At 47.4% G+C, this 23,877-nt stretch overlaps 2 protein-coding genes across 2 annotated transcripts in view; one reads left to right on the top strand and one right to left on the bottom strand.

The window, feature by feature from the left end:
- The first annotated feature begins 10,557 nt into the window (after window positions 1-10,557).
- On the top strand, window positions 10,558-15,075 carry LOC108801203 (ecto-ADP-ribosyltransferase 5-like). Its single transcript, XM_018573135.1, has 3 exons — window positions 10,558-11,269; window positions 11,417-11,449; window positions 15,008-15,075. The coding sequence occupies exons 1-3, from the start codon at window positions 10,558-10,560 to the stop codon at window positions 15,073-15,075; spliced, it is 813 nt and encodes a 270-aa protein (XP_018428637.1).
- Window positions 15,076-21,086: 6,011 nt separating this feature from the next.
- LOC108801202 (ecto-ADP-ribosyltransferase 5-like) overlaps window positions 21,087-23,877 on the bottom strand; it is a 3,461-nt gene continuing 670 nt past the window's right edge. The window contains exons 2-4 of the mRNA XM_018573134.1: window positions 22,899-23,586; window positions 22,694-22,726; window positions 21,087-21,154 (exon numbers count right to left, since the gene is read on the bottom strand). Of these exons, the coding sequence (XP_018428636.1) occupies window positions 21,087-21,154; window positions 22,694-22,726; window positions 22,899-23,586 (789 nt within the window). The remainder of the gene's footprint in view (window positions 21,155-22,693; window positions 22,727-22,898; window positions 23,587-23,877) is intronic.

Raw genomic sequence — 23,877 nt, 5'->3', positions numbered from 1 at the left:
GTGTATATAATAATCCGGCCACTCAGTGTATATAATAATCCGGCCACTCAGTGTATATAATAATCCGGCCACTCGGTGTATATAATAATCCGGCCACTTGGTGTATATAATAATCCGGCCACTTGGTGTATATAATAATCCGGCCACTCAGTGTATATCAACACTAAGATCAGATTTTTCTTATCACCGCAGGTCACTTTCCAACCTCTAAACATGAGTGTTAATGCGTTTGATGGCCAGTACGAAGGCTGCACAGAAAACATGACAGAGATAATACAATCCCTACTTTCTGAAGAAAAAGATGCTGACCAAGTATTTTGGAGCACTTGGGATGATGCAGCAAATAGATGGAAGAGACGCAAACCGAGTGTACCGCGTGGCTTCCGGGATGAGTATGGAATTGCTCTCATGGCGTACACCAACAAGGTTATGGATCTATATTCTCAATTCAACGCTGCAGTGAGAGATTATAAAGGCCGGGATAACTTCCATTACCATTCTCTGCACTTCCTACTGACACAAGCCGCGAAGCTCCTCGCACCACAACGTGACAAATCGACACCATTATACAGAGGGATGAGAGGCATACGTTTTCAACAAAAAAGCCGGGAAACGTCAGGTACGACAATTTTCCTCTTCATCCGAAAGTAAAAGAAAGCGCTTGGCTTTGGAGACGACACGTTCTTCACCTTCACCAGCGACTTCGGAGCAAGCCTCAAAGAATACTCTTATATTCCAGGAGAAGAGGAGATCCTGATACCAGTAGACGAGATTTTCGAAGTCACCAGTTTTGAAAAAAAGGGAGATAAAGCCAGATTTGTCCTCAAACCGACCAAAGGAAGATGTCACTACTACAACTGTCAAGCAAAACAAACGACAAACGCACTCAACAATTTGTTACCAGTTGTACAGTAAGGTGCACACGAAATGGGCTTTGAACAGTAGAACAGTAGAAAGGCATCATGGCACACTCACAAACCAGCATGTAAAACAACATGTCTCACCACTAAGGACAATGACAGAGGGCTTCCTCCTGACAAACCTGCACCCAATTTGAAATCTTCTGCCCCCATGTGCTCCAAGATGGAGACTCTCATAGTTTAGAGTTAGGACCGCACTATAAGAGGTGCCTTGGCGCGGCAGTGCGGCTTTTACATCCTCTGCAGAAGACGTGTATCCAAACCTCTGTTATTCTCCTTAGTGGTGAGACAAGTTGTTTTACATGCTAGTTTGTGAGTGTGCCATGATGCCTTTCTACTGTTTTACTACTACAACTGTGACTACATAGAGGAAGGTCAGTAAACTTTTCACCTTTTTTACAGTTCGGTGTGGGCTCCGTCAACCTGAAGAGGAATGAGGGTCTAAGACAACACTAGACCGGGCAATTAAAAGTAAACCTGTGATCACAAACACATGAGCAGAGATTACCTTGCGTATGTATTTTTTAGTTACCTGACCCCCTCATAGTGAAAACAGAAATATTATCACATGGGTCACCACTCCTTAAAATAACTCAAGCTTCAGTCTACAGTAACTGTGTGATATAAGAAGGAGAAAGGAGGTATAATTATGGTTTCTGAGAAAGTTTGGATTGCAGGAGGAACCTGGTCGCCAAAAACATCTCCCAACCTGAGTCATATTTATCACAAGAATTTGTTTTACTTTTGAACATTTTATTAAAAATGTACAAAGTACAAAGGGAGTGTCACTGCCCCCCAGAGGGATTACCCTCTACCCTCTATGTTCCTCCAACTCCCATTGGAGCAACAGACATAGGACTGGCTCTAAAGAGGCGGAGCCAGCTGTCACTTAGGTAGCCAGGTGGATCCCCAATATTTTCAGGATCCTTCCTGGCTCAGTTGCCCGCTAGGTGCTGACTTTTGGTCACAGGAGTACATTAGGAAATGTACTCCTGTGAGCAGTGGCAAAGCTAGACATTCCTTCACCTGGGGCAAAGACTCGGAGTTGCTCCCCCCATCCATCCAAACCCCCACACTTCTGTGCTCTCTTTTCTCATGGCGGCGCACCTCCTGATCCACCGCAGAGGTGAAGCTTCCAATCGCCTCATTCTCCAGTGCTGCTTTGTTAATTTAGGAGCCTCTTCTGGGCTCACTTCTATTTTCCCAGCGGTGCCCCCTCTAATCTGTCATGGAGGAGAGACTTGAATGAAGTGATTTCAAGCCCCTGTAGTGGATCAGGAGGGGTGCCGCCCCAGTGGTCTAAACACACCCCACTCCATCAATTAAATGCTTACTTTCAAAAATCTTTGTTTTCAAAACAAGGTAGCAATACATTAATAGAAGGATAACAAAGTCCACCTACAATGACCCCCCACATGGCCCAGGGAAATTGAGGTCATGGGGTAGAGATTGTGCATATGAGTAATCTGCAATAGACCCAACAGAGTCCAATGGCTTCGTGGTCACATAACCCGAGAGTCTCGGGAGCTAACCACTTCAGTGCTGAAAAGATGAGGGGTAAATATAGCCATCGAGCAATGAAACAGAGATCTGCATGTAAAAATACAAGCGTAACCACAGGGGACACCAAACAGAAAGAATGAGTAAGAAAAGATTATAGAGAAGAAGAGAGAAGAGGTTCCAGGGGAAACACTTCCCCTCCAATGCTCAAAATAGTCTCTCATCTAGACTTGTCCTATATATTCCAACCAGGGATCCCCAATTACTTCTGATTGTTCCCATTTTTATCTTGAAGAATACTGGTAAGTTGTTCATGTGTCATTATCCAGGAGGTCTTAGATTCAACAAGGGAGAAGGATACCATAGAGACTTTCCACGCTCTAGCTATGGAAATCTTGGCTGCCATAAAGATAAATGATATCAATGTATCCAGGAACTTCGAGACACCGGATCATCGGTTCATTAACCAAGGTGTACTGTGGTTCTATAGGAACCCGGACACCCATAGCTCTGAAAATCATAAGAAAAGAACCTGTTCCAAAAAGAGTAGAGTTTGGGGCATGACCACCAAATATGAGACATGGTGCCTTGGTGTTCACACCCTCGAAAATACAGATAGGAGGTCCCTGGATATATAGTTGCCAATCTAGTCGGTAGGAACCAGATCAATAACATTTAAAAAAAAAAAAAAGTTTTGACTACTTATCAACGCCGCACACTATCAGTATTTACAGGATAACTCTGAACTCTCTCACATACAGTATTGTCTCTTGGCTGACTGACAGAGAAACTCATACATACTCGATGGAGGTTTGAGCCCCATTAGGAAATAGATCATTGTGTACTCTGTACAATATAATTGTGCTGAAGTGTGTAACTTCCCCCCATACATACTGTGGCAGTGCATGGCAATGCCACGGTGTAGTATGGCAACTTTGGCGCCCAGGACTCTCAGCCAGAGGGGCTGAGAGGTTCCACAATGTGAATACCTTTGGAGAGGAGGAACTGGCTGTTCAATTACTTCCAGGTTTTCCAGACTATAGTGGGATGGGATCTCCAGTCCTGGGGCCAGGTGTTGCCAGTGGCCAGGTTGAGCTGATCAGGTGGCTGAGAGCCGCCTTATTAGGAAGCCAGCCCAGTGCTTTAGAGGTGAGTTGTGGGTGTGCAAGAGACACACGACCACGGGCAGACTCTGCTGCGTGCGTGAGCACAGGTGACACAGCCAGGAAGGCTGGAGAGGTCCAGAGGGTCGGTGACCCTGAGACACCTGTCAGGGAGACAGAGAGAGACGGTGACCCGCGAGGGGTGAATACCAAAAGTCTTGGAGCTGAGGGAAGCTGCTGAGGACGGTATATCCAGGGAAAGTCCTGGGACTATAGCAATGGGAGTGTATGGGACAGCCCGATGTCGGTGAGACCAAAAAATGATGTGTTTATGAGAGTCCAAGGAACTGTTATGCTTCGTTTATGCTGAAGAAAAGCAAGTTATGTTGTGATGTTCATGGACTGTTGCCCTTTTGATGAATAAAGACCGTCCTTTTATGTTAAAGTCGGCTTCAGGAGTGGTCACTTAGCGCTTACCATTGTGCTGTATTCCCCAAACTATCACAATACACAAAATGATTTGGATGGAAACATGAAATCAACTATTGGAAACTGACTTTTAACTCTCAGCGCAGACACTGCCATACTTCACACAGAGTAAAAAGATCAGCTCTATGGAAATAAAGTACAGAGAGAAAGAGAGGAAATAGTTTGTTTTGATCAGAAATACATTTTATCGCTCGCTGTGTTAGTTGTATTCCCCGGTTAGATCTGTTGGGATACCTTGTGTGTGTTTTTGTATTAATAAGACATTTCGGGTCATTATTTTTACAGGAGGAAAATCCAGGAAATGTGTGTACAACGGAGGTGAGCACGAAGTCCTCTCCCAAACAAATCAGTTATAATAAGATTTATGATGTCATGAAAAAAGTAGAATTACACGTATCACTAAAAAAAAAGGCGAAAAGATCCCAGAGGACGTATGTACTTACTTCCCAAAACACAATGGGCCACTTGATATTGAAAAGGTAGAGAGAAGGTCAGGAGCAGAGTATTTTGTACCCTTTGGAGGGTCATTATGGAAGGCGTGATCAGGGCCAGATTAGGAGCATCACGGGCCTGGTGCTGAGGATTTCGGTGGGCCTTTTTATGGAAATGGTGACAGTCACCGGGACCCTTTTCTTTCCCCTGTCCGGGCTGTGATTTGTAGTCTCTCTACAACTTGGAATCAGTGGTGGAGCGCTAGTGCCCGGTTGCAACTGCGACCCTGGTAGATCTGCCATGGTCTCCAAGCTGTAGAGGGACTACAAACTGTAGCAATACATTATACAGCAATGCAGAATACCACCAGCTATAGAGGACTACAAATCCCAGCAATACATTGTAAAGCAATGCAGAATAATACCACTAGCTATAGAGGACTACAATTACCAGCAATACTTTATTCAGCAATGCAGAATATAATGAAGCTACATACACTGTGTTGCTCCGGGTTCATGGCCTGATGTATCCAGGGTCCCAGGAGAGCTGTGTGGGGTTTAGGGGGGCTGTGCAGGTTCTAAGGAGGCTGTTCAGGCTCTTAGGTGGCCAGTGCGGCTCTCAGGGGTCCAATGCGGGCTCTCAGGTGGTCAGTGCAGGCTCTCAGGTGGTCAGTGCAGGCTCTCTCAGAATATAATGAAGCTACATACACTGTGTTGCTCCGGGTTCATGGCCTGATGTATCCAGGGTCCCAGGAGAGCTGTGTGGGGTTTAGGGGGGCTGTGCAGGTTCTAAGGAGGCTGTTCAGGCTCTTAGGTGGCCAGTGCGGCTCTCAGGGGTCCAATGCGGGCTCTCAGGTGGTCAGTGCAGGCTCTCAGGTGAGGCTGTTCAGCTCTCAGGTGGTCAGTGCAGGCTCTCAGGTGGTCAGTGTGGGCTCTCAGGTGGTCAGTGCAGGCTCTCAGGTGGTCAGTGCAGGCTCTCAGGCGGTCAGTGAGGGCTCCAGGTGGTCAGTGCCTGCTTCAGGTGGTCAGTATGGGCTCTGAGGTGGTCAGTGCGGGCTCCAGGCGGTCAGTGAGGGCTCCAGGTAGTCAGTGCGGGCTCCAAGTGGTCAGTATGACTCAGAGGGCCACTCACTCTACTGAGGAGCAAGTGGCCCTCTGAAATGCCTGAATAGAGGGCCGCGGTTGCCTGGTCTAGATTTGGGTCGGGTCAGGCCGGCTGCCAGCCTATTTGTAGGGGAGGGCCTGGAGCGGGAGCTCCACCCGCCCCTGTAAATTCGGTCCTGGGTGTGATAGCCCGGTGGTGGGTGTAATCAGAAAGGTGGAGAGAAGGTCAGGAGCAGAGTATCTTCTACCTCATGGAGGGTCATGTTGGAGGTGTGATATCCCGGTGGTGGGTGTAATCAGAAAGGTGGAGAGAAGGTCAGGAGCAGAGTATCTTCTACCTTATGGAGGGTCATGTTGGAGGTGTGATATCCCGGTGGTGGGTGTAATCAGAAAGGTAGAGAGAAGGTCAGGAGCAGAGTATCTTCTACCTTATGGAGGGTCATGTTGGAGGTGTGATATCCCGGTGGTGGGTGTAATCAGAAAGGTGGAGAGAAGGTCAGGAGCAGAGTATCTTCTACCTTATGGAGGGTCATGTTGGAGGTGTGATATCCCGGTGGTGGGTGTAATCAGAAAGGTGGAGAGAAGGTCAGGAGCAGAGTATCTTCTACCTTATGGAGGGTCATGTTGGAGGTGTGATATCCCGGTGGTGGGTGTAATCAGAAAGGTGGAGAGAAGGTCAGGAGCAGAGTATCTTCTACCTTATGGAGGGTCATGTTGGAGGTGTGATATCCCGGTGGTGGGTGTAATCAGAAAGGTGGAGAGAAGGTCAGGAGCAGAGTATCTTCTACCTTATGGAGGGTCATGTTGGAGGTGTGATATCCCGGTGGTGGGTGTAATCAGAAAGGTGGAGAGAAGGTCAGGAGCAGAGTATCTTCTACCTTATGGAGGGTCATGTTGGAGGTGTGATATCCCGGTGGTGGGTGTAATCAGAAAGGTGGAGAGAAGGTCAGGAGCAGAGTATCTTCTACCTTATGGAGGGTCATGTTGGAGGTGTGATATCCCGGTGGTGGGTGTAATCAGAAAGGTGGAGAGAAGGTCAGGAGCAGAGTATCTTCTACCTTATGGAGGGTCATGTTGGAGGTGTGATATCCCGGTGGTGGGTGTAATCAGAAAGGTGGAGAGAAGGTCAGGAGCAGAGTATCTTCTACCTTATGGAGGGTCATGTTGGAGGTGTGATATCCCGGTGGTGGGTGTAATCAGAAAGGTGGAGAGAAGGTCAGGAGCAGAGTATCTTCTACCTTATGGAGGGTCATGTTGGAGGTGTGATATCCCGGTGGTGGGTGTAATCAGAAAGGTGGAGAGAAGGTCAGGAGCAGAGTATCTTCTACCTTATGGAGGGTCATGTTGGAGGTGTGATATCCCGGTGGTGGGTGTAATCAGAAAGGTGGAGAGAAGGTCAGGAGCAGAGTATCTTCTACCTTATGGAGGGTCATGTTGGAGGTGTGATATCCCGGTGGTGGGTGTAATCAGAAAGGTGGAGAGAAGGTCAGGAGCAGAGTATCTTCTACCTTATGGAGGGTCATGTTGGAGGTGTGATAGCCCGGTGGTGGGTGTAATCAGAAAGGTGGAGAGAAGGTCAGGAGCAGAGTATCTTCTACCTTATGGAGGGTCATGTTGGAGGTGTGATATCCCGGTGGTGGGTGTAATCAGAAAGGTGGAGAGAAGGTCAGGAGCAGAGTATCTTCTACCTTATGGAGGGTCATGTTGGAGGTGTGATATCCCGGTGGTGGGTGTAATCAGAAAGGTGGAGAGAAGGTCAGGAGCAGAGTATCTTCTACCTTATGGAGGGTCATGTTGGAGGTGTGATATCCCGGTGGTGGGTGTAATCAGAAAGGTGGAGAGAAGGTCAGGAGCAGAGTATCTTCTACATTATGGAGGGGCATGTTGGAGGTGTGATATCCTGGTGGTGGGTGTAATCAGAAAGGTAGAGAGAAGGTCAGGAGCAGAGTATCTTCTACCTTATGGAGGGTCATGTTGGAGGTGTGATATCCCGGTGGTGGGTGTAATCAGAAAGGTGGAGAGAAGGTCAGGAGCAGAAATTTTAGAGGGTCATGTTGGAGGTGTGAAAGCCCGGTGGGGTGGGGGGATGGGGTAATCACACAAGTAAAGAAGAAGTCAGTAACAGAGTATTTTGAAGCATATGGGGGGTCATGTTTGAAGGTGTAGTATACCGTTGGTCAGAGTAATCAGAGAGTGGCGGTCAGGAGTGGTGTATTATCTATCCTATTGAGGATCATTGCTTTTGGGAAACATTGCGATGTCTTCATGTGTTACATCATTTGTTGTGGTTTTTCTCAGAATAACTCAGTTCTTGATATTTCTTCCAGGGACCCGGGAGATTTCACCCTCGGCTGTGGTAGCTTTTCTGCTCTGTCAGATCATCATCTTCAGCTAAAAGGCCTCCGCTGTGTACTAAGAGCTTCAATACTGACTGACCTGTTAGTATGACCTAATGCTGGGAAACTCACATATATGTTTTCTGAATGATACAGGTTCCTGTTTGGGTAACTTCTTCTTATCTGTCCTGGAGACCACAGACAAACAAACTTTTGAACATTGCCTTATAGGCGATGGACTTTGGTATATGATTGCCAGCGATCATTGTAATTGGTGTTTTGCATTCTTGTAATTGTGCTAAACTGGCCAGAGTTGCTATCTGTGGAGCGTTTGATCCACCTGCTGAGAGTAGGGGTACACCGATAATGTTTTTTTCTGTATCGATTACAGACAGAAGCCTGTCCCATGCCAGCATGCTGCAGAGAAGGAGCCTTGCTCTCTATGTGGAAGCAGTGGTCTCTCTGCAGAGAAGGAGCCTTGCTCTCTGTATGGAAGCAGTGGTCTCTCTGCAGAGAAGGAGCCTTGCTCTCTGTGTGGAAGCAGTGGTCTCTCTGCAGAGAAGGAGCCTTGCTCTCTATGTGGTAGCAGTGGTCTCTCTGCAGAGAAGGAGCCTTGCTCTCTATGTGGTAGCAGTGGTCTCTCTGCAGAGAAGGAGCCTTGCTCTCAGTGTGGGTTTTGAACTTCCATAGACTTGTATGGGAATGCAGAATGCACCTGAATCAAATCCCATCAACACAGACTCTATCAGCTCCATCCCCGATATGCAAAAACAGAAGCCAGTTAGTCAGCATGTTACTGGACAGAGGAGGGAAGTCGAGTACATGCAGGACATACAGACTCCATGTAGGTACCATTTCTGGCGGAGATGGAAACCAGGACAACTGCAATTCCACCATGCTGTCTACTAATCCACCGAGATGAGCTCAGCGAAGCTGCCCCTCTACAATCGGCTACCGTGATGGAGTTTGTAAGTTCTTCCCATGTTTGTGGAGGTTCCCCCCAGGTACTCTGATTACTTTCCACAGTACAAAAAGTAAGGATGCACCGATACCGATACTAGTGGAGCGCTCACCCCCGAAGGAGCCGCTGAGGATGAAATAGGTTCTCCTACCTGTTTGTTCCAGCTACCAGTCCCCTTTGATCAGCAACAGCACACCAACACTCACGGACAGAACGGCTCAAGTCTCAGGGTCTTTTATGGTATTTATTTGCATATTCAACAGGAGAGAGAGAGTTCAGGATCTGTAGGATGCCCTTGGAAATGCTTCAGAGGACAGCTTTCTCCCTTAGCAACAGCTAAAGTCAGTAGTATCGTGGCCCCATCAGAGCGACCAATAAATGAACCGTACAGCGTAAGCCAGGATAGTCCAGGACTTTTAGAGGAAGGGACTATCTCTGGATTCAAGTAGCAACAACTGGCTTCTTCTATAGCGATCACCCGGGAATAGGGCGAGGGGTCTCTTACAGGGTCCAGACGGTAGCTCTCACCAGCTCCTCTGCGACACTCCTCGATAAGACGACGCCACCTCTAGCCCAGCTTCCATCAGGTCTCCTTGCAACCATAACAGGAATCTCTGGGCCCTCAGCATCTGCCACCTGCTGAGGTGCATGCTAGATATCCAGTGGTGTATTCTAGTTCCAGGCGCCCAACACCTGCCACATATGTGGGCCCAGCAAGGAATCAGTGTATCCTAGGCCTCCAGGCCCCTCAGCACCTGCCATGTGCTGAGGCGCAGGCCAGTTTCTTGCATCACAAAGACCTCCTGAGGAGAGGCCCCAGGAGGGACGAAGAGACCTGTGCACAGTGTCCCCCAGACCTTTTATTACCTGCCCTCAACCATGCCTCTGAGTCATCCTACTCAGGGATTGGCTAGGGTCAGGTGCATAGTCATAATCTGAGGATGGATCCTCCCTCACTGTATGCCAAGGCTCCCTTTTCCTCAGCAACAGGAGGAGCAATCGATCCAGCAGATTCAGAGACACCTATAGAATGCAGAGCTCTGTATAATCAGTATCTAGACTGGTTACAGTCCAGGTATCTCTAAATTGAATAGCGACATTTTAGAGGGCGCTACACTAGTATCAGTATGGGTGCCGATACCGAGTATTTGGGCGGGTACTAGTACATTCGCCCAAATACTCAGATACCTTCCCCGGAAGATTTCCTCTCACCGGCAGTGCCATAGGAGAACATAGAGACGGCTTCCCAGGCAATCAGGAAGCCGGACTGCGATAAATGACCCGCCTCCCGGCTTCCTCATTGGCCGGAAAACCGGCACCTTGCTGCTTGGCTGGAAAGCCGGCTTCCCGGCCAGTCAGCATCGAGCCAGCTTCCCAGCCAACCAGGAAGCCAGGAGGCGGGTCATTACTGGCGAGTTTCCCAGCCAATCTCAATCGAGCCGACCAAACAACATGGAGCCGGCTTCCCGGGCAATCAGGAAGCAGGTGGCATGTCATTACTTGCTGCCCAGCTTCCTGATTGCCCAGGAGGCCGGCTCCATGCCGGTGTCGGTACTTGGTTTCGGCACATACTGAAAGCAAAATATCGGTACTCTTACTTGATACCAAAAAAACGGTATCGGTGCATCCCTACCAAAAACATTCTGGTGGGCCAACCACCTTCTGATCCACAAATCTGCATGTACATTGTCATCTGACTGCAGTATGACCACAATGGAGTTTTTCTTATCACCGCAGGTTGAAATTCTAGCTATGAACGACAATGCGTTTGATGATCAGTACGAAGGCTGCACAGAAGAGATGGAAAACCATATAACCGGAATACTTATTAGGGAAAAAGCAGCTAACCAAGATTTCGGTAGAACTTGTGATGAGGCAGAAAAGAAATGGAACTCAGAGAAACCGAGCGTTCCGAGTGGCTTTCGGGATGAGTACGGCATTGCCATCATGGCATACACCAACATCAGCAGCAGTCTTTATTCCAACTTCAACAGCGCGGTGAGAAATTATAGCGGCCGGGACACGTTCCCCTACCATTCTCTGCACTTCCTGATGACACGAGGTGTAGTGCTACTGAGGCCGAGCTGTTGGTGGTCGACATGGTCGGTATACAGAGGGATGAGCAACACGCATTTGAAACCTGAAGCGATCGGGGCAGAGGTCAGATTCGGCCAGTTTTACTCTTCATCCACCAGTAAAAAAGTATCGGAGGGCTTTGGGAATGACACGTTCTTCACCTTCACCAGCTGCTTCGGAGTGAAAATCAAAACGTATTCCTATGTGCCAAATCACGAAGAGGTCCTGATACCGGTTGATGAGGTTTTCCAAGTGACCGACTTCACAGAGGTGGACGGTAAAGGCAGATTTGTCCTTAAAACAACAAAAAGAAGATGTCACTTCTACAACTGTGACTACATCAGGCCCGGTTAGTAAACTTTTTACGTTTTTGACTGTTTTGTCAATGTGAAAAAAAGACGCAGGTCTAAGTGTGATAATGACTTTCATTTGTATGAAGCTGGTTGTATTCCTGGTTCTTATTGTGATGTGACATCTCTGGTCATTATTTTTACAGGAGGGAAATCCAGTACATGTGTGCCCAGCAGAGGTGAGCATGAAGCCCACTCCCAAACTAATCACCGATACTAACATTTATGATGTCACAAGAAAGGTAGAATTATATGCACTGTTTCATAAGAAACCCAAAGCATACCAGAGAACATACAGAACCTCCATAATTCCTGAGCATCTTCTACCTCATGGAGGGTCATGTTGGAAGGTGTGATATCCCGGTGGGGGGTGTCATCAGTAAGGTGGAGAGAAGGTCAGGAGCAGAGACATTTCTACCTTATGGAAGGTCATGTTGTAGGTGTGATATCCCGGTGGTGGGTGTAATCAGAAAGGTAGAGGTAAGGTCAGGAGCAGAGTATCTTCTACCTTATGGAGGTCATGTTGTAGGTGTGATATCCCGGTGGTGGGTGTAATCAGAAAGGTAGAGGTAAGGTCAGGAGCAGAGTATCTTCTACCTTATGGAGGGTCATTTTGGAGGTGTGATATCCCGGTGGTGGGTGTAATCAAAAAGGTAGATAGAAGGTCAGGAGCAGAGTATCTTCTACCTTATGGAGGGTCATGTTGGAGGTGTGATATCCCGGTGGGGGGTGTCATCATTAAGGTGGAGAGAAGGTCAGGAGCAGAGACATTTCTACCTTATGGAAGGTCATGTTGGAGGTGTGATATGCCGGTGGTGGGTGTAATCAGAAAGGTGGAGAGAAGGTCAGGAGCAGAGTATTTTCTACCTTATGGAGGTCATGTTGTAGGTGTGATATCCCGGTGGTGGGTGTAATCAGAAAGGTAGATAGAAGGTCAGGAGCAGAGTATCTTCTACCTTATGGAGGGTCATGTTGGAGGTGTGATATCCCGGTGGGGGGTGTCATCATTAAGGTGGAGAGAAGGTCAGGAGCAGAGACATTTCTACCTTATGGAAGGTCATGTTGGAGGTGTGATATGCCGGTGGTGGGTGTAATCAGAAAGGTGGAGAGAAGGTCAGGAGCAGAGTATTTTCTACCTTATGGAGGTCATGTTGTAGGTGTGATATCCCGGTGGTGGGTGTAATCAGAAAGGTAGATAGAAGGTCAGGAGCAGAGTATCTTCTACCTTATGGAGGGTCATGTTGGAGGTGTGATATCCCGGTGGGGGGTGTCATCATTAAGGTGGAGAGAAGGTCAGGAGCAGAGACATTTCTACCTTATGGAAGGTCATGTTGGAGGTGTGATATGCCGGTGATGGGTGTAATCAGAAAGGTGGAGAGAAGGTCCGGAGCAGAGTATCTTCTACCTTATGGAGGGTCATGTTGGAGGTGTGATATCCCGGTGGTGGGTGTAATCAGAAAGGTGGAGAGAAGGTCAGGAGGAGAGTATATTCTGCCTTATGGAGGGTCATGTTGGAGGTGTGATATCCCGGTGGTGGGTGTAATCAGAAAGGTGGAGAGAAGGTCAGGAGGAGAGTATATTCTGCCTTATGGAGGGTCATGTTGGAGGTGTGATATCCCGGTGGTGGGTGTAATCAGAAAGGTGGAGAGAAGGTCAGGAGGAGAGTATATTCTGCCTTATGGAGGGTCATGTTGGAGGTGTGATATCCCGGTGGTGGGTGTAATCAGAAAGGTGGAGAGAAGGTCAGGAGGAGAGTATATTCTGCCTTATGGAGGGTCATGTTGGAGGTGTGATATCCCGGTGGTGGGTGTAATCAGAAAGGTGGAGAGAAGGTCAGGAGGAGAGTATATTCTGCCTTATGGAGGGTCATGTTGGAGGTGTGATATCCCGGTGGTGGGTGTAATCAGAAAGGTGGAGAGAAGGTCAGGAGGAGAGTATATTCTGCCTTATGGAGGGTCATGTTGGAGGTGTGATATCCCGGTGGTGGGTGTAATCAGAAAGGTGGAGAGAAGGTCAGGAGGAGAGTATATTCTGCCTTATGGAGGGTCATGTTGGAGGTGTGATATCCCGGTGGTGGGTGTAATCAGAAAGGTGGAGAGAAGGTCAGGAGGAGAGTATATTCTGCCTTATGGAGGGTCATGTTGGAGGTGTGATATCCCGGTGGTGGGTGTAATCAGAAAGGTGGAGAGAAGGTCAGGAGGAGAGTATATTCTGCCTTATGGAGGGTCATGTTGGAGGTGTGATATCCCGGTGGTGGGTGTAATCAGAAAGGTGGAGAGAAGGTCAGGAGGAGAGTATATTCTGCCTTATGGAGGGTCATGTTGGAGGTGTGATATCCCGGTGGTGGGTGTAATCAGAAAGGTGGAGAGAAGGTCAGGAGGAGAGTATATTCTGCCTTATGGAGGGTCATGTTGGAGGTGTGATATCCCGGTGGTGGGTGTAATCAGAAAGGTGGAGAGAAGGTCAGGAGGAGAGTATATTCTGCCTTATGGAGGGTCATGTTGGAGGTGTGATATCCCGGTGGTGGGTGTAATCAGAAAGGTGGAGAGAAGGTCAGGAGGAGAGTATATTCTGCCTTATGGAGGGTCATGTTGGAGGTGTGATATCCCGGTGGTGGGTGTAATCAGAAAGGTGGAGAGAAGGTCAGGAGGAGAGTATATTCTGCCTTATGGAGGGTCATGTTGGAGGTGTGATATCCCGGTGGTGGGTGTAATCAGAAAGGTGGAGAGAAGGTCAGGAGGAGAGTATATTCTGCCTTATGGAGGGTCATGTTGGAGGTGTGATATCCCGGTGGTGGGTGTAATCAGAAAGGTGGAGAGAAGGTCAGGAGGAGAGTATATTCTGCCTTATGGAGGGTCATGTTGGAGGTGTGATATCCTGGTGGTGGGTGTAATCATAAAGGTGGAGAGAAGGTCAGGAGGAGAGTATATTCTGCCTTATGGAGGGTCATGTTGGAGGTGTGATATCCCGGTGGTGGGTGTAATCACAAAGGTGGAGAGAAGGTCAGGAGCAGAGTATCTTCTACCTTATGGAGGGTCATGTTGGAGGGGTGATATCCTGGTGGTGGGTGCAATCATAAAGGTGGAGAGAAGGTCAGGAGCAGAATATATTCTACCTTATGGAGGGTCATGTTGGAGGTGTGATATCCTGGTGGTGGGTGTCATCAGAAAGGTGGAGAGAAGGTCAGGAGCAGAGTTTATTCTACTTTATGGAGGGTCATGTTAGAGAGTGTGATATCCTGCTGCGACTGTAATCCAAAAGTTAGAGAGAAGCACAGGAGCCCAGAAATTTCTACTTGATGGAGGGTCATGTTGGAGGTTTTGATATATTGATGGTGAGTGCAAACAGAAAAGTAGCAAAAAATATCAGGAGAAAAGTATATCATATGAAAGGTGATTTTGTAGAGTGTGATATCCCGGTGGTGGGTGTAATCAGAAACGTAGAGATAAGGTCAGGAGCAGAGAATTTTATACCCTATGGAGGGTCATGTTGGAGGTGTGAAAGCCCGTTGGGGTAAAGAAGAAGTCAGTAACAGAGTATTTTGAAGCATATGGGGGGTCATGTTTGAAGGTGTAGTATACCGGTGGTCAGAGTAATCAGAGAGTGGTGGTCAGGAGTGGAGTATTATCTATCCTATTGAGAATCATTGCTTTTGGGAAACATTGCGATGTCTTCATGTGTTACATCATTTGTTGTGGTTTTTCTCAGAATAACTCAGTTCTTGATATTTCTTCCAGGGACCCGGGAGATTTCACCCTCGGCTGTGGTAGCTTTTCTGCTCTGTCAGATCATCATCTTCAGCTAAAAGGCCTCCGCTGTGTACTAAGAGCTTCAATACTGACTGACCTGTTGGTATGACCCAATGCTGGGAAGCTCACATATACAGTATGTCTTCTGAATGATACACTTCAGGTTCCTGTTTGGGTAACTTCTTCTTATCTGTCCTGGAGACCACAGACAAACAAACTTTTGAACATTGCCTTATTGTAGAATTGGGTATATGATTGTCAGCGTATCATTGCAATTGGTGTTTCTTAGAATATAAGTAACAATACTAATACTGTTTATAGGTTATTATTCATATAGGGATTATGTATGCATGTGAAGAACATAAGTGATGATTGATTTTCTATATAGGCATTTGTTCAGTTTGGGAATATACGCTAGCAGACTAAAGTCCATGGTTTTGGTGGTACTTAAAGATATTTGCAGCACATATGTTATTCATCAATCATGATGGTAGAGATGGCTAGAACCTCCCACATTCCTAATTACTTAGGAAAACACATTGGGGGGAATTTATCAAAGCACTTGCGCCAGTTTTAGCCTCTTAGAATTTTTTTTTTTTTTTAATGTGCAAATCTGTCTTTCAACATGTGCCCCTGTTTTCACCTGAACTTGAACGTGAGGCAGACATACACTGAGTGGCCAGTTTATAATGAACACCTGATGTTTGTAGGCAAATTAGCTATAATTTGGCGCTGAAGTTGCTAGACGGCCAGACCATTATAAATAGGGAAGCAGGTTGGTTACCACGACAGTAGAAGTGATTGGGAAGATTCGGGGAAACAACGCGTTGTAACAGCCTTTGAACGCGGGGTGATTGTTGGCGCTCGGAGCCATGGAGCGAGTATCAGCAAAACAGCAGAATTCGTTACATGTTCAGGAGCCGCTCATTGTTAAAGTGTTTAAAGACCGGACTGTCAGCCGAAAATCTGGGTCTGAACGTGCGAATTGTAGCCGTCGCCGACTAGTCAATGTTAGGGCAGAACGGGGGAGGGGCAAGACTGGTGCAAGACAACAGAAGGGCAACAGTGCAGTGTCAGATTCCTCGCATCACCTTTCACCATCTCGTGGAGTCACCAGGCGGCCCAACGAAGTACTGATGGGGTGGTCATACATATTGAATATCTTGGGGGAAGGGTATTATTGTCGTCCCCCAAGGACTAATCTCAGGAATAAGGACTGACCCGATTGTCATGACTTACCTGGAGGAAGCCCGGTGATCTGTATCTTCTCTGGTGGCCCCGGGTCCCTTGGCTTCTATGTGTAGTCTAAGTTTGCCCCTTTCGCTGAGCAGACTCTCATCACTTCATCGGAGGACGTTGTGTGATCTTCACCTTCTCTGGTGGCCCCGGGTCCCGTTGCTGAGTTATGTATTCTAAGCTTTTCTCTTTTCACTTTCCATATGACGCGTCTTCATTGACCGATCCCCACCACGCATCTCACATTGACGATCCTTACTTCCCACTGTAAACGTTGTCTGCAGCTTCATTAATACAATGACTTCACCCACGGACATGTCCACCATCTGCTGTCCCTCAACCACCAAGTCTGGATGTGGCACAGCCCTGTAACTTCTGAGATGAATCTCATGTATTATGTGCCTGCAGTGTGTGAACCACCATGGGTAGCACTGTGACTTAGTGGTTAGCACTTCTGCCTTGCAGCACTGATGCTCCCTGGTTCAAATCCCGGGCAGTGTGGGTTTCCTTCTAAGACATGTTGGAAGGTTAATGGGCTCCTGTCTAAATCAGCCCTGTATGTGAGATCGGGACCTTAGATTATATTATCCTTGAGCAGGGCCGGATATACTCTCTCTCTGCTGCCCCAAGGCCAGGTTCCTCAATGCGCCCCCCTACCCACCAACACCCACCCATGGAGAGTAGCAGACCTGCAGGCTGCATACAAGTGAACTCGGCAACAACACCAAGATCACTTGTACAAAACTAGCGGCTGCTTCCTCGCTGTACAATTAGCTCAGCTTGCCCAAAGCCGGGATACATGTAGAAAACAACTACCCGCCCGGCACCCGGAACAGCATGTCCCGAGCATCGGGAGATAGGAATTCCACACCCCTGCTGCCCCTCTACTCCCTGTACTTTGTAAGAGCCATGATTGGGCAAAGTCATGATGATCATGGCTCACCTGTCAGATGATGTCAAACGACACAATGGCTAAATCCCCTATAGCATTGCGAGACTCTGACCGCCACCGGCATGGCTCCCCGGATGCAGAACTCGGGTTTTTCGGCAGGATCATTGAATGCTGCAAGTTTAAAGATATTGAATACAGCTTGTGAACCGACATAACCTGTTATAACGTTTGTAAGATTTTAGTGATTGGCTTGACATTGGAAACCTATTCCATGAAGCTCTCTACGCACTGTTGTTGCGCCAATCTGAAGGCCACACGGAGTTTGGAGGTCTGTAGCTATTGACTCTGCAGACAGCTGGCGACTTCTGCGCACTGTGCGCTTCAGCACGTGCTGACACCGCTCTGTCATGTTACGCGGCCGACCACTTCCTGGCTGAGTTGCTGTTGTTCCCGGTTGCTTCCACTTTGTTATAATACCAGTGTAGCCCTGTTGTGATATCAGCTCCTTTAAGAGAAAATATATTACAGCTGCAGGTGGAGCCGGAGAGCACAGCTATGTGGGGATTGTGGACACAGCCGAGGAGGAATTATAAATGAAAATGGATACTTGAACTACAGTTCCCAGAGTGCTACAGGGGAGAAGGGAAGTGAACTCTGGGGGGCCAAAGGTTGCTGGCCTCAGTCTGGTGTGAGGACACAGGGAAGGCAGACTGCTGTTGCTGGTGTTGTGCAGCCAGCTTGTGGAGAGACTGTGCTCACTTGTCACACGTGCAGTCCTGAAGTGACATCTGCTGCACAGAGTAAATCGCTGTCTGTTCCTGTCTGGAAGAGGTTCCTCCGAGGCTGTGGGTGAGGTGCCATCCTGCTGAGAGGACATTGCGGGCGGTGACTCGGCCCGGACGGACGCCAAATCTGACGACCAGAACCCCTGATGACATCAGACTTCAGCTCCTATATACAGTTCTTCATCACAGAAGATAATTGCTGACAACACTGCCGGCTACAGACGGACATCTCCCTCCGTGTATGGGTGAGAGGCCTTCAGCCTGTTGTCATTAACAGTACAGACAGATTTTCACTGTTTGTATTGGGCCCCAACGTTGGCTAGCTGAAGAAACTACCACTGGCCAGTGGGTTAGGTACACGGGTACATTGGGACTAAGTTTATATATACAGTTTGATTAATGTCCAACAAGTTCACAGTTAGAATAACCGCATTTACCGATCATCACTGTTATGCTGATGTCTCATATACAGTCTCTGTGTTATGCTGTGTAGAGATAAATGTTGATGTTGTATACTGCTATTCAGATTATTATATACAGTAAATAGTTATTTAAAATCTCACAAGGTGTGCTGTGGATTCATTGTTTAAGGGCTATCACTGAGGTGGAACAGAAGTACCCAATCATCCAGCAGCTCCTTCGGGGGTGAGCGCTACACCAGTAACAGGTGACCGCGGAATATTTAGTAGCCAGGAAATGTCACAGATAGACTTACTGCACAGGTGACAACCTATCACGGTACCACGCTTGTAGTCACTGAGCTCCTGAGAGCGACCCATTCTTTCCCCAATGTCTGCAGAAGTGTCTGCATGCCGAGGTGCCTCATACTATACACCTGTGACCATGGAGGGGATTGGAACACCTGAATCCAATGATTTGGAGGAGCGTCCCAATACTTTTGGCAATATACTGTATACTCAGCTCAGTATCTGGAACCATTTTACATTATGACCCCCTGTAGCTGTATAATGCCCCCGTGTCACCCATAATTTCACATAGTCTATAATATTATGTTGGAGGCTCCTCTGTCCCCCATGAAGACAGAGAAGAGACAAAACGCTGAGTTCAGGATTAATCCCTTTTTATTCCATTCATTATAGAATAGTCTGTAGTTCTTCTAAGACACAAAGAGGACACAATGGGGACACAATGGGGACACAACAAGGAAACAAGGAGGACAGAAGGAGGACACAATAGGGACACAACAAGGACAGAAGGAGGACACAATAGGGACACAAGGAGGACAGAAGAAGGACACAACGAGGACACAATGAGGATACAAGGAGGACACAATGAGGACACAGCGAGGACACAGCGAGGACACAGCGAGGACACAGCGAGGACACAGCGAGGACACAGCGAGGACACAGCGAGGACACAGCGAGGACACAGCGAGGACACAGCGAGGACACAAGGAAGACACAAGGAGGACAGAAGGAGGACAGAAGGAGGATACAAGGAGGACAGAAGGAGGATACAAGGAGGACAGAAGGAGGACACAACGAGGACAGAAGGAGGATACAAGGAGGACAGAAGGAGGACAGAACGAGGACACAATGAGGAAAGCGATTCTTATACACAGATATAATAAATGTCATAGGAAAATGTTACTATAGAAAATAAGAATCTCCAATACAGATTATACAATCGGATTATGCAATGTGTACAGAGATGACGATTGGGGACAGGTCAATGATTTAACAATAGCGCGTTCCCCAACAACCTCAACACTTTCGTCACTTGCATGATTTTACTACTTTTGCTGACTTTACACCTCTCACATTTGAGGTTCCTCCAGAGAAGGGGGATCTGGTAATGGTTTGGTAGGTGTTTGCACCTAGAATTGCCGTGCACCATGAAAGAAGGGGGTGCAGTGTGTATCAGGGTGGCTAGTTACTATTTACTGATAGGCACCTGGAATAGACCCGTCCCTCATCTTCTCCCCTAACTCAATGGCCGTCCCTAATGCCCCAAGAGCTCTCAAGGTAATGGTGGCCATATTTTTGCATTAATTATTACTAATCGGTTCTGTATATCAGAAGGTTCTCAAAACATTTCCATAATACTCACTGGGGGCAAACTACAAAAAGTCACAATCCTCTGACAAAAGCAAGACTACCCTAACATATTGTATAGACATTATATGGCCAAAAGCTTGTGGACACCTGACCATTACACCTACAGTATATGAGCTTGCTCGTCATCCAGTTTCTAAACCAGGACCATTATTATGGAGTTCACCCTTTGTGGCTATACCATCCTCCACTCTTCTGGGAAGACTTCCATAAGATTTTGGAGGGTGCTTGTGGGAACTTGTTCCCATATTTGTGGCCAGGTCCTGATGTAGGATGAGAAGACCTGGCTTACTGTCAGCATTCTAATTCCTCCCAAAGGTGTCCAGTAGGGTTGAGGTCAGGGCTCTGTGCAGGACACTCGAGTTCCTCCACCCCAAACTGGTCACACCATGTCTTTATGGAGCTGGCTTTACTCTTATGGGAAGGCTTTGCACAACCACCCATTGGAGGCTGTCTAAGGGAATTGGTGCCACAGACACACTTCAGTTCAGGTTTTGATGTTGGATGAGAAGATCTGGCTCACAATCATCGTTCCATTTCATCCCAAAGGTGTTCAGCAGGGTGGAGGTGCAGGACACTCAAGTTCCTCCATACAAAACTGGCCAAACCATATCTTTATGGACTGTACACAGGGGACAGTCATGGTGGAACAGAAAAGGGTCTTCACCAAAGGAAATACCTGAACTCCTTCATTTGAAGGGATGTTTACACAGTTTTGGAAACAGAGGTAGGTTGGATGGTGTTTCATAGTTTTCTTTTTCAACTTTAAATGCTCAAGCCAAGATTATTTTATTATACTTACCACTGTCTGTGGTCTCCAGGACAGAACGTGAGAGGAAATGGTTCCAATGGAGACACAGGCAGAGATAAAAAACCTAACAGAAGATCTAACCCTTCTCCACTCCACCCCAGACTGGAAGGAAAGGTTTTAGCTTGGGATCCACCTGTACACATTTTATTACAGAATTACAAAGTATTATTCCTGTATAACAGATATGATGGCCCATCAGAACCTGTTCATATCCAACGGCAGATTGGTCAGTCGGTATACGACGTCCTGAGAACACAGCGGTGGCCTTTCAGTTAAAGATGATGAACTGACAGAGCAGAAGAGCGATCACAACCAGGGATGAAAATATCCGGGTCCCTGCAAAAAAAAACATCAGAGAACTGAATTATTCTGAGAAAACCACAAAATCTTCTATATAACAAACAACAAAATCATTTAGAGAAAAGGTCCTTCATGGAATGATAAAAAGATTACGACTCTTAGGCTTCATCCACACCTTAGTGTTTTCGGAGGATTTTTATTTGTGCAGTTTTTTCAGGGGTATTCAGGCTCGGGGAGTTTTGTTTTAGCCAATAGAACGCGATGCATTAGGAGAAGGAGATGGTTGTTTAGCCTTGATGTTTAAGGCATTTTCAAGTGTTTTTCAGGCACTTCAATCAAAGTCTATGAGGCTCTCTACCATTCTGATTATTCCCACCACCGGGATATCACACCTCCAACATGACCCTCCATAAGGTAGAAGATACTCTGCTCCTGACCTTCCCTCCACCTTTCTGATTACACCCACCACTGGGATATCACACCTCCAACATGACCCTCCATGAGGTAGAAAATACTCTGCTCCTGACCTTCTCTCTACTGTTCTAATTACACCCACCACTGGGATGTCACACCTCCAACATGACCCTCCATAAGGTAGAAGATACTCTGCTTCTGACCTTCTCTCCACCTCCCTGATTACACCCCCCACCGGGATATCACACCTCCAACATGACCCTCCATAAGATAGAAATGTCTCTGATCCTGTTCTTCTCTCTACCTTTATAGTTACATTCACCATCAAGATATCACACCTCCCACATGACCCTCCATATTATAGACAATATTCTGTTCTCGGCCTTCTCTCCTTTTCATTTATACTCACCAATGGAGGAACTATCGCCATAGTGACCCAGGCAGCCCCTATGGAGCCTGTGGCACGGCCCAGCCAGGACCAGGAACAAATGGGCCCCCCTGATGCTGTGCAGGCCTCCTGGGTCGCTATGGCATCGCAGGCTGCAGGACTGTCACTGGCCATTGGGAGAGTCTATGGTGGGCTCTGCAGGGTCACTCTCAGGTGGGCTGTGTGGGATCTCAGGTGAGCTGTGCGGGGTCTCATGTGGGCTGTGCCGGGTCTATGGTGAGCTCTGCAGCTGTTTCTACCTTTCTGATTACACCCACCACCAGGATATCACACCTCCAACATGACCCTCCATAAGATAGAAGATACTCTGCTCCTGACCTTCTCTCCACCTTTCTGATTACACCCACCACCAGGATATCACACCTCCAATATGACCCTCCATAAGATAGAAGATACTCTACTCCTGACCTTCTCTCCACCATTCTGATCACACCCACCACCGGGATATCACACCTCCAACATGACCCTCCATAAGATAGAAGATACTCTGCTTCTGACCTTCTCTCTACCTTTCTGATTACACCCACCACCGGGATATCACACCTCCAACATGACCCTCCATAAGGTAGAAGATGCTCAGGAATTATGGAGGTTCTGTATGTTCTCTGGTATGCTTTGGGTTTCCTATGAAGCAGAACATATAATTCTACCTTTCTTGTGACATCATAAATGTTAGTATCGGTGATTAGTTTAGGAGAGGGCTTCATGCTCACCTCTGCTGGGCACACATGTACTGGATTTCCCTCCTGTAAAAATAATGACCAGAGATGTCACATCACAAGAAGAACCAGGAATACAACCAACTTCATACAAATGTCATAAGTATGCCATGGTGGCAATGCCGTACTCTTCTCGAAAGCCACCCGTGTCTTTTTTTCACATTGACCAAACAGCCAAAAAAGTATAAAGTTTACTAACCGGGCCTGATGTAGTCACAGTTGTAGAAGTGACATCTTCTTTTTGTCGTTTTAAGGACAAATGTGCCTTTACCGGCCACCTCTGTGAAGTTGGTCACTTGGAAAACCTCATCAACCGGTATCAGGACCTCTTCTTGATCTGGCACTAAGGAATATGTTTTGATTTTCACACCGAAGCAGCTGGTGAAGGTGAAGAACGTGTCATTCCCAAAGCCCTCCGATACTTTTTTACTGGTGGATGAAGAGTAAAACTGGCCGAATCTGACCTCTGCCCCGATCGCTTCAGGTTTCAAATGCGTGTTGCTCATCCCTCTGTATACCGACCATGTCGACCACCAACAGCTCGGCCTCAGTAGCACTACACCTCGTGTCATCAGGAAGTGCAGAGAATGGTAGGGGAACGTGTCCCGGCCGCTATAATTTCTCACCGCGCTGTTGAAGTTGGAATAAAGACTGCTGCTGATGTTGGTGTATGCCATGATGGCAATGCCGTACTCATCCCGAAAGCCACTCGGAACGCTCGGTTTCTCTGAGTTCCATTTCTTTTCTGCCGCATCCCAAGTTCTACCGAATTCTTGGTTAGCTGCTTTTTCCCTAATAAGTAGTTCGGTTATATTGTTTTCCATCTCTTCTGTGCAGCCTTCGTACTGATCATCAAACGCATTGTCGTTCATAGCTAGAATTTCAACCTGCGGTGATAAGAAAAACTCCATTGTGGTCATACTGCAGTCAGATGACAATGTACATGCAGATTTGTGGATCAGAAGGCAGTCGGCCCACCAGAATGTTTTTGTTAGGGATGCACCGATACCGTTTTTTTGGTATGTGCCGAAACCAAGTACCGATAACGGCATGGTGCCAGCTTTCTGGGCAATCAGGAAGCTGGGCAGAGGGTAATGATATGCCACCTGCTTCCTGATTGCCCGGGAAGCCGGCTCCATGTTGTTTGGCCGGCTCGATTGGCCGGGAAACCAGCCAGA

The sequence above is a fragment of the Nanorana parkeri genome, unplaced genomic scaffold (assembly GCF_000935625.1).
Source record: "Nanorana parkeri isolate BGI_ZX_2015 unplaced genomic scaffold, ASM93562v1 scaffold2249, whole genome shotgun sequence".
Classification (NCBI taxonomy): Eukaryota; Metazoa; Chordata; class Amphibia; order Anura; family Dicroglossidae; genus Nanorana; species Nanorana parkeri.
The sequence above is the reverse complement of the archived record's forward strand: the minus strand, read 5'-3'. Positions and strand labels throughout refer to the sequence as shown.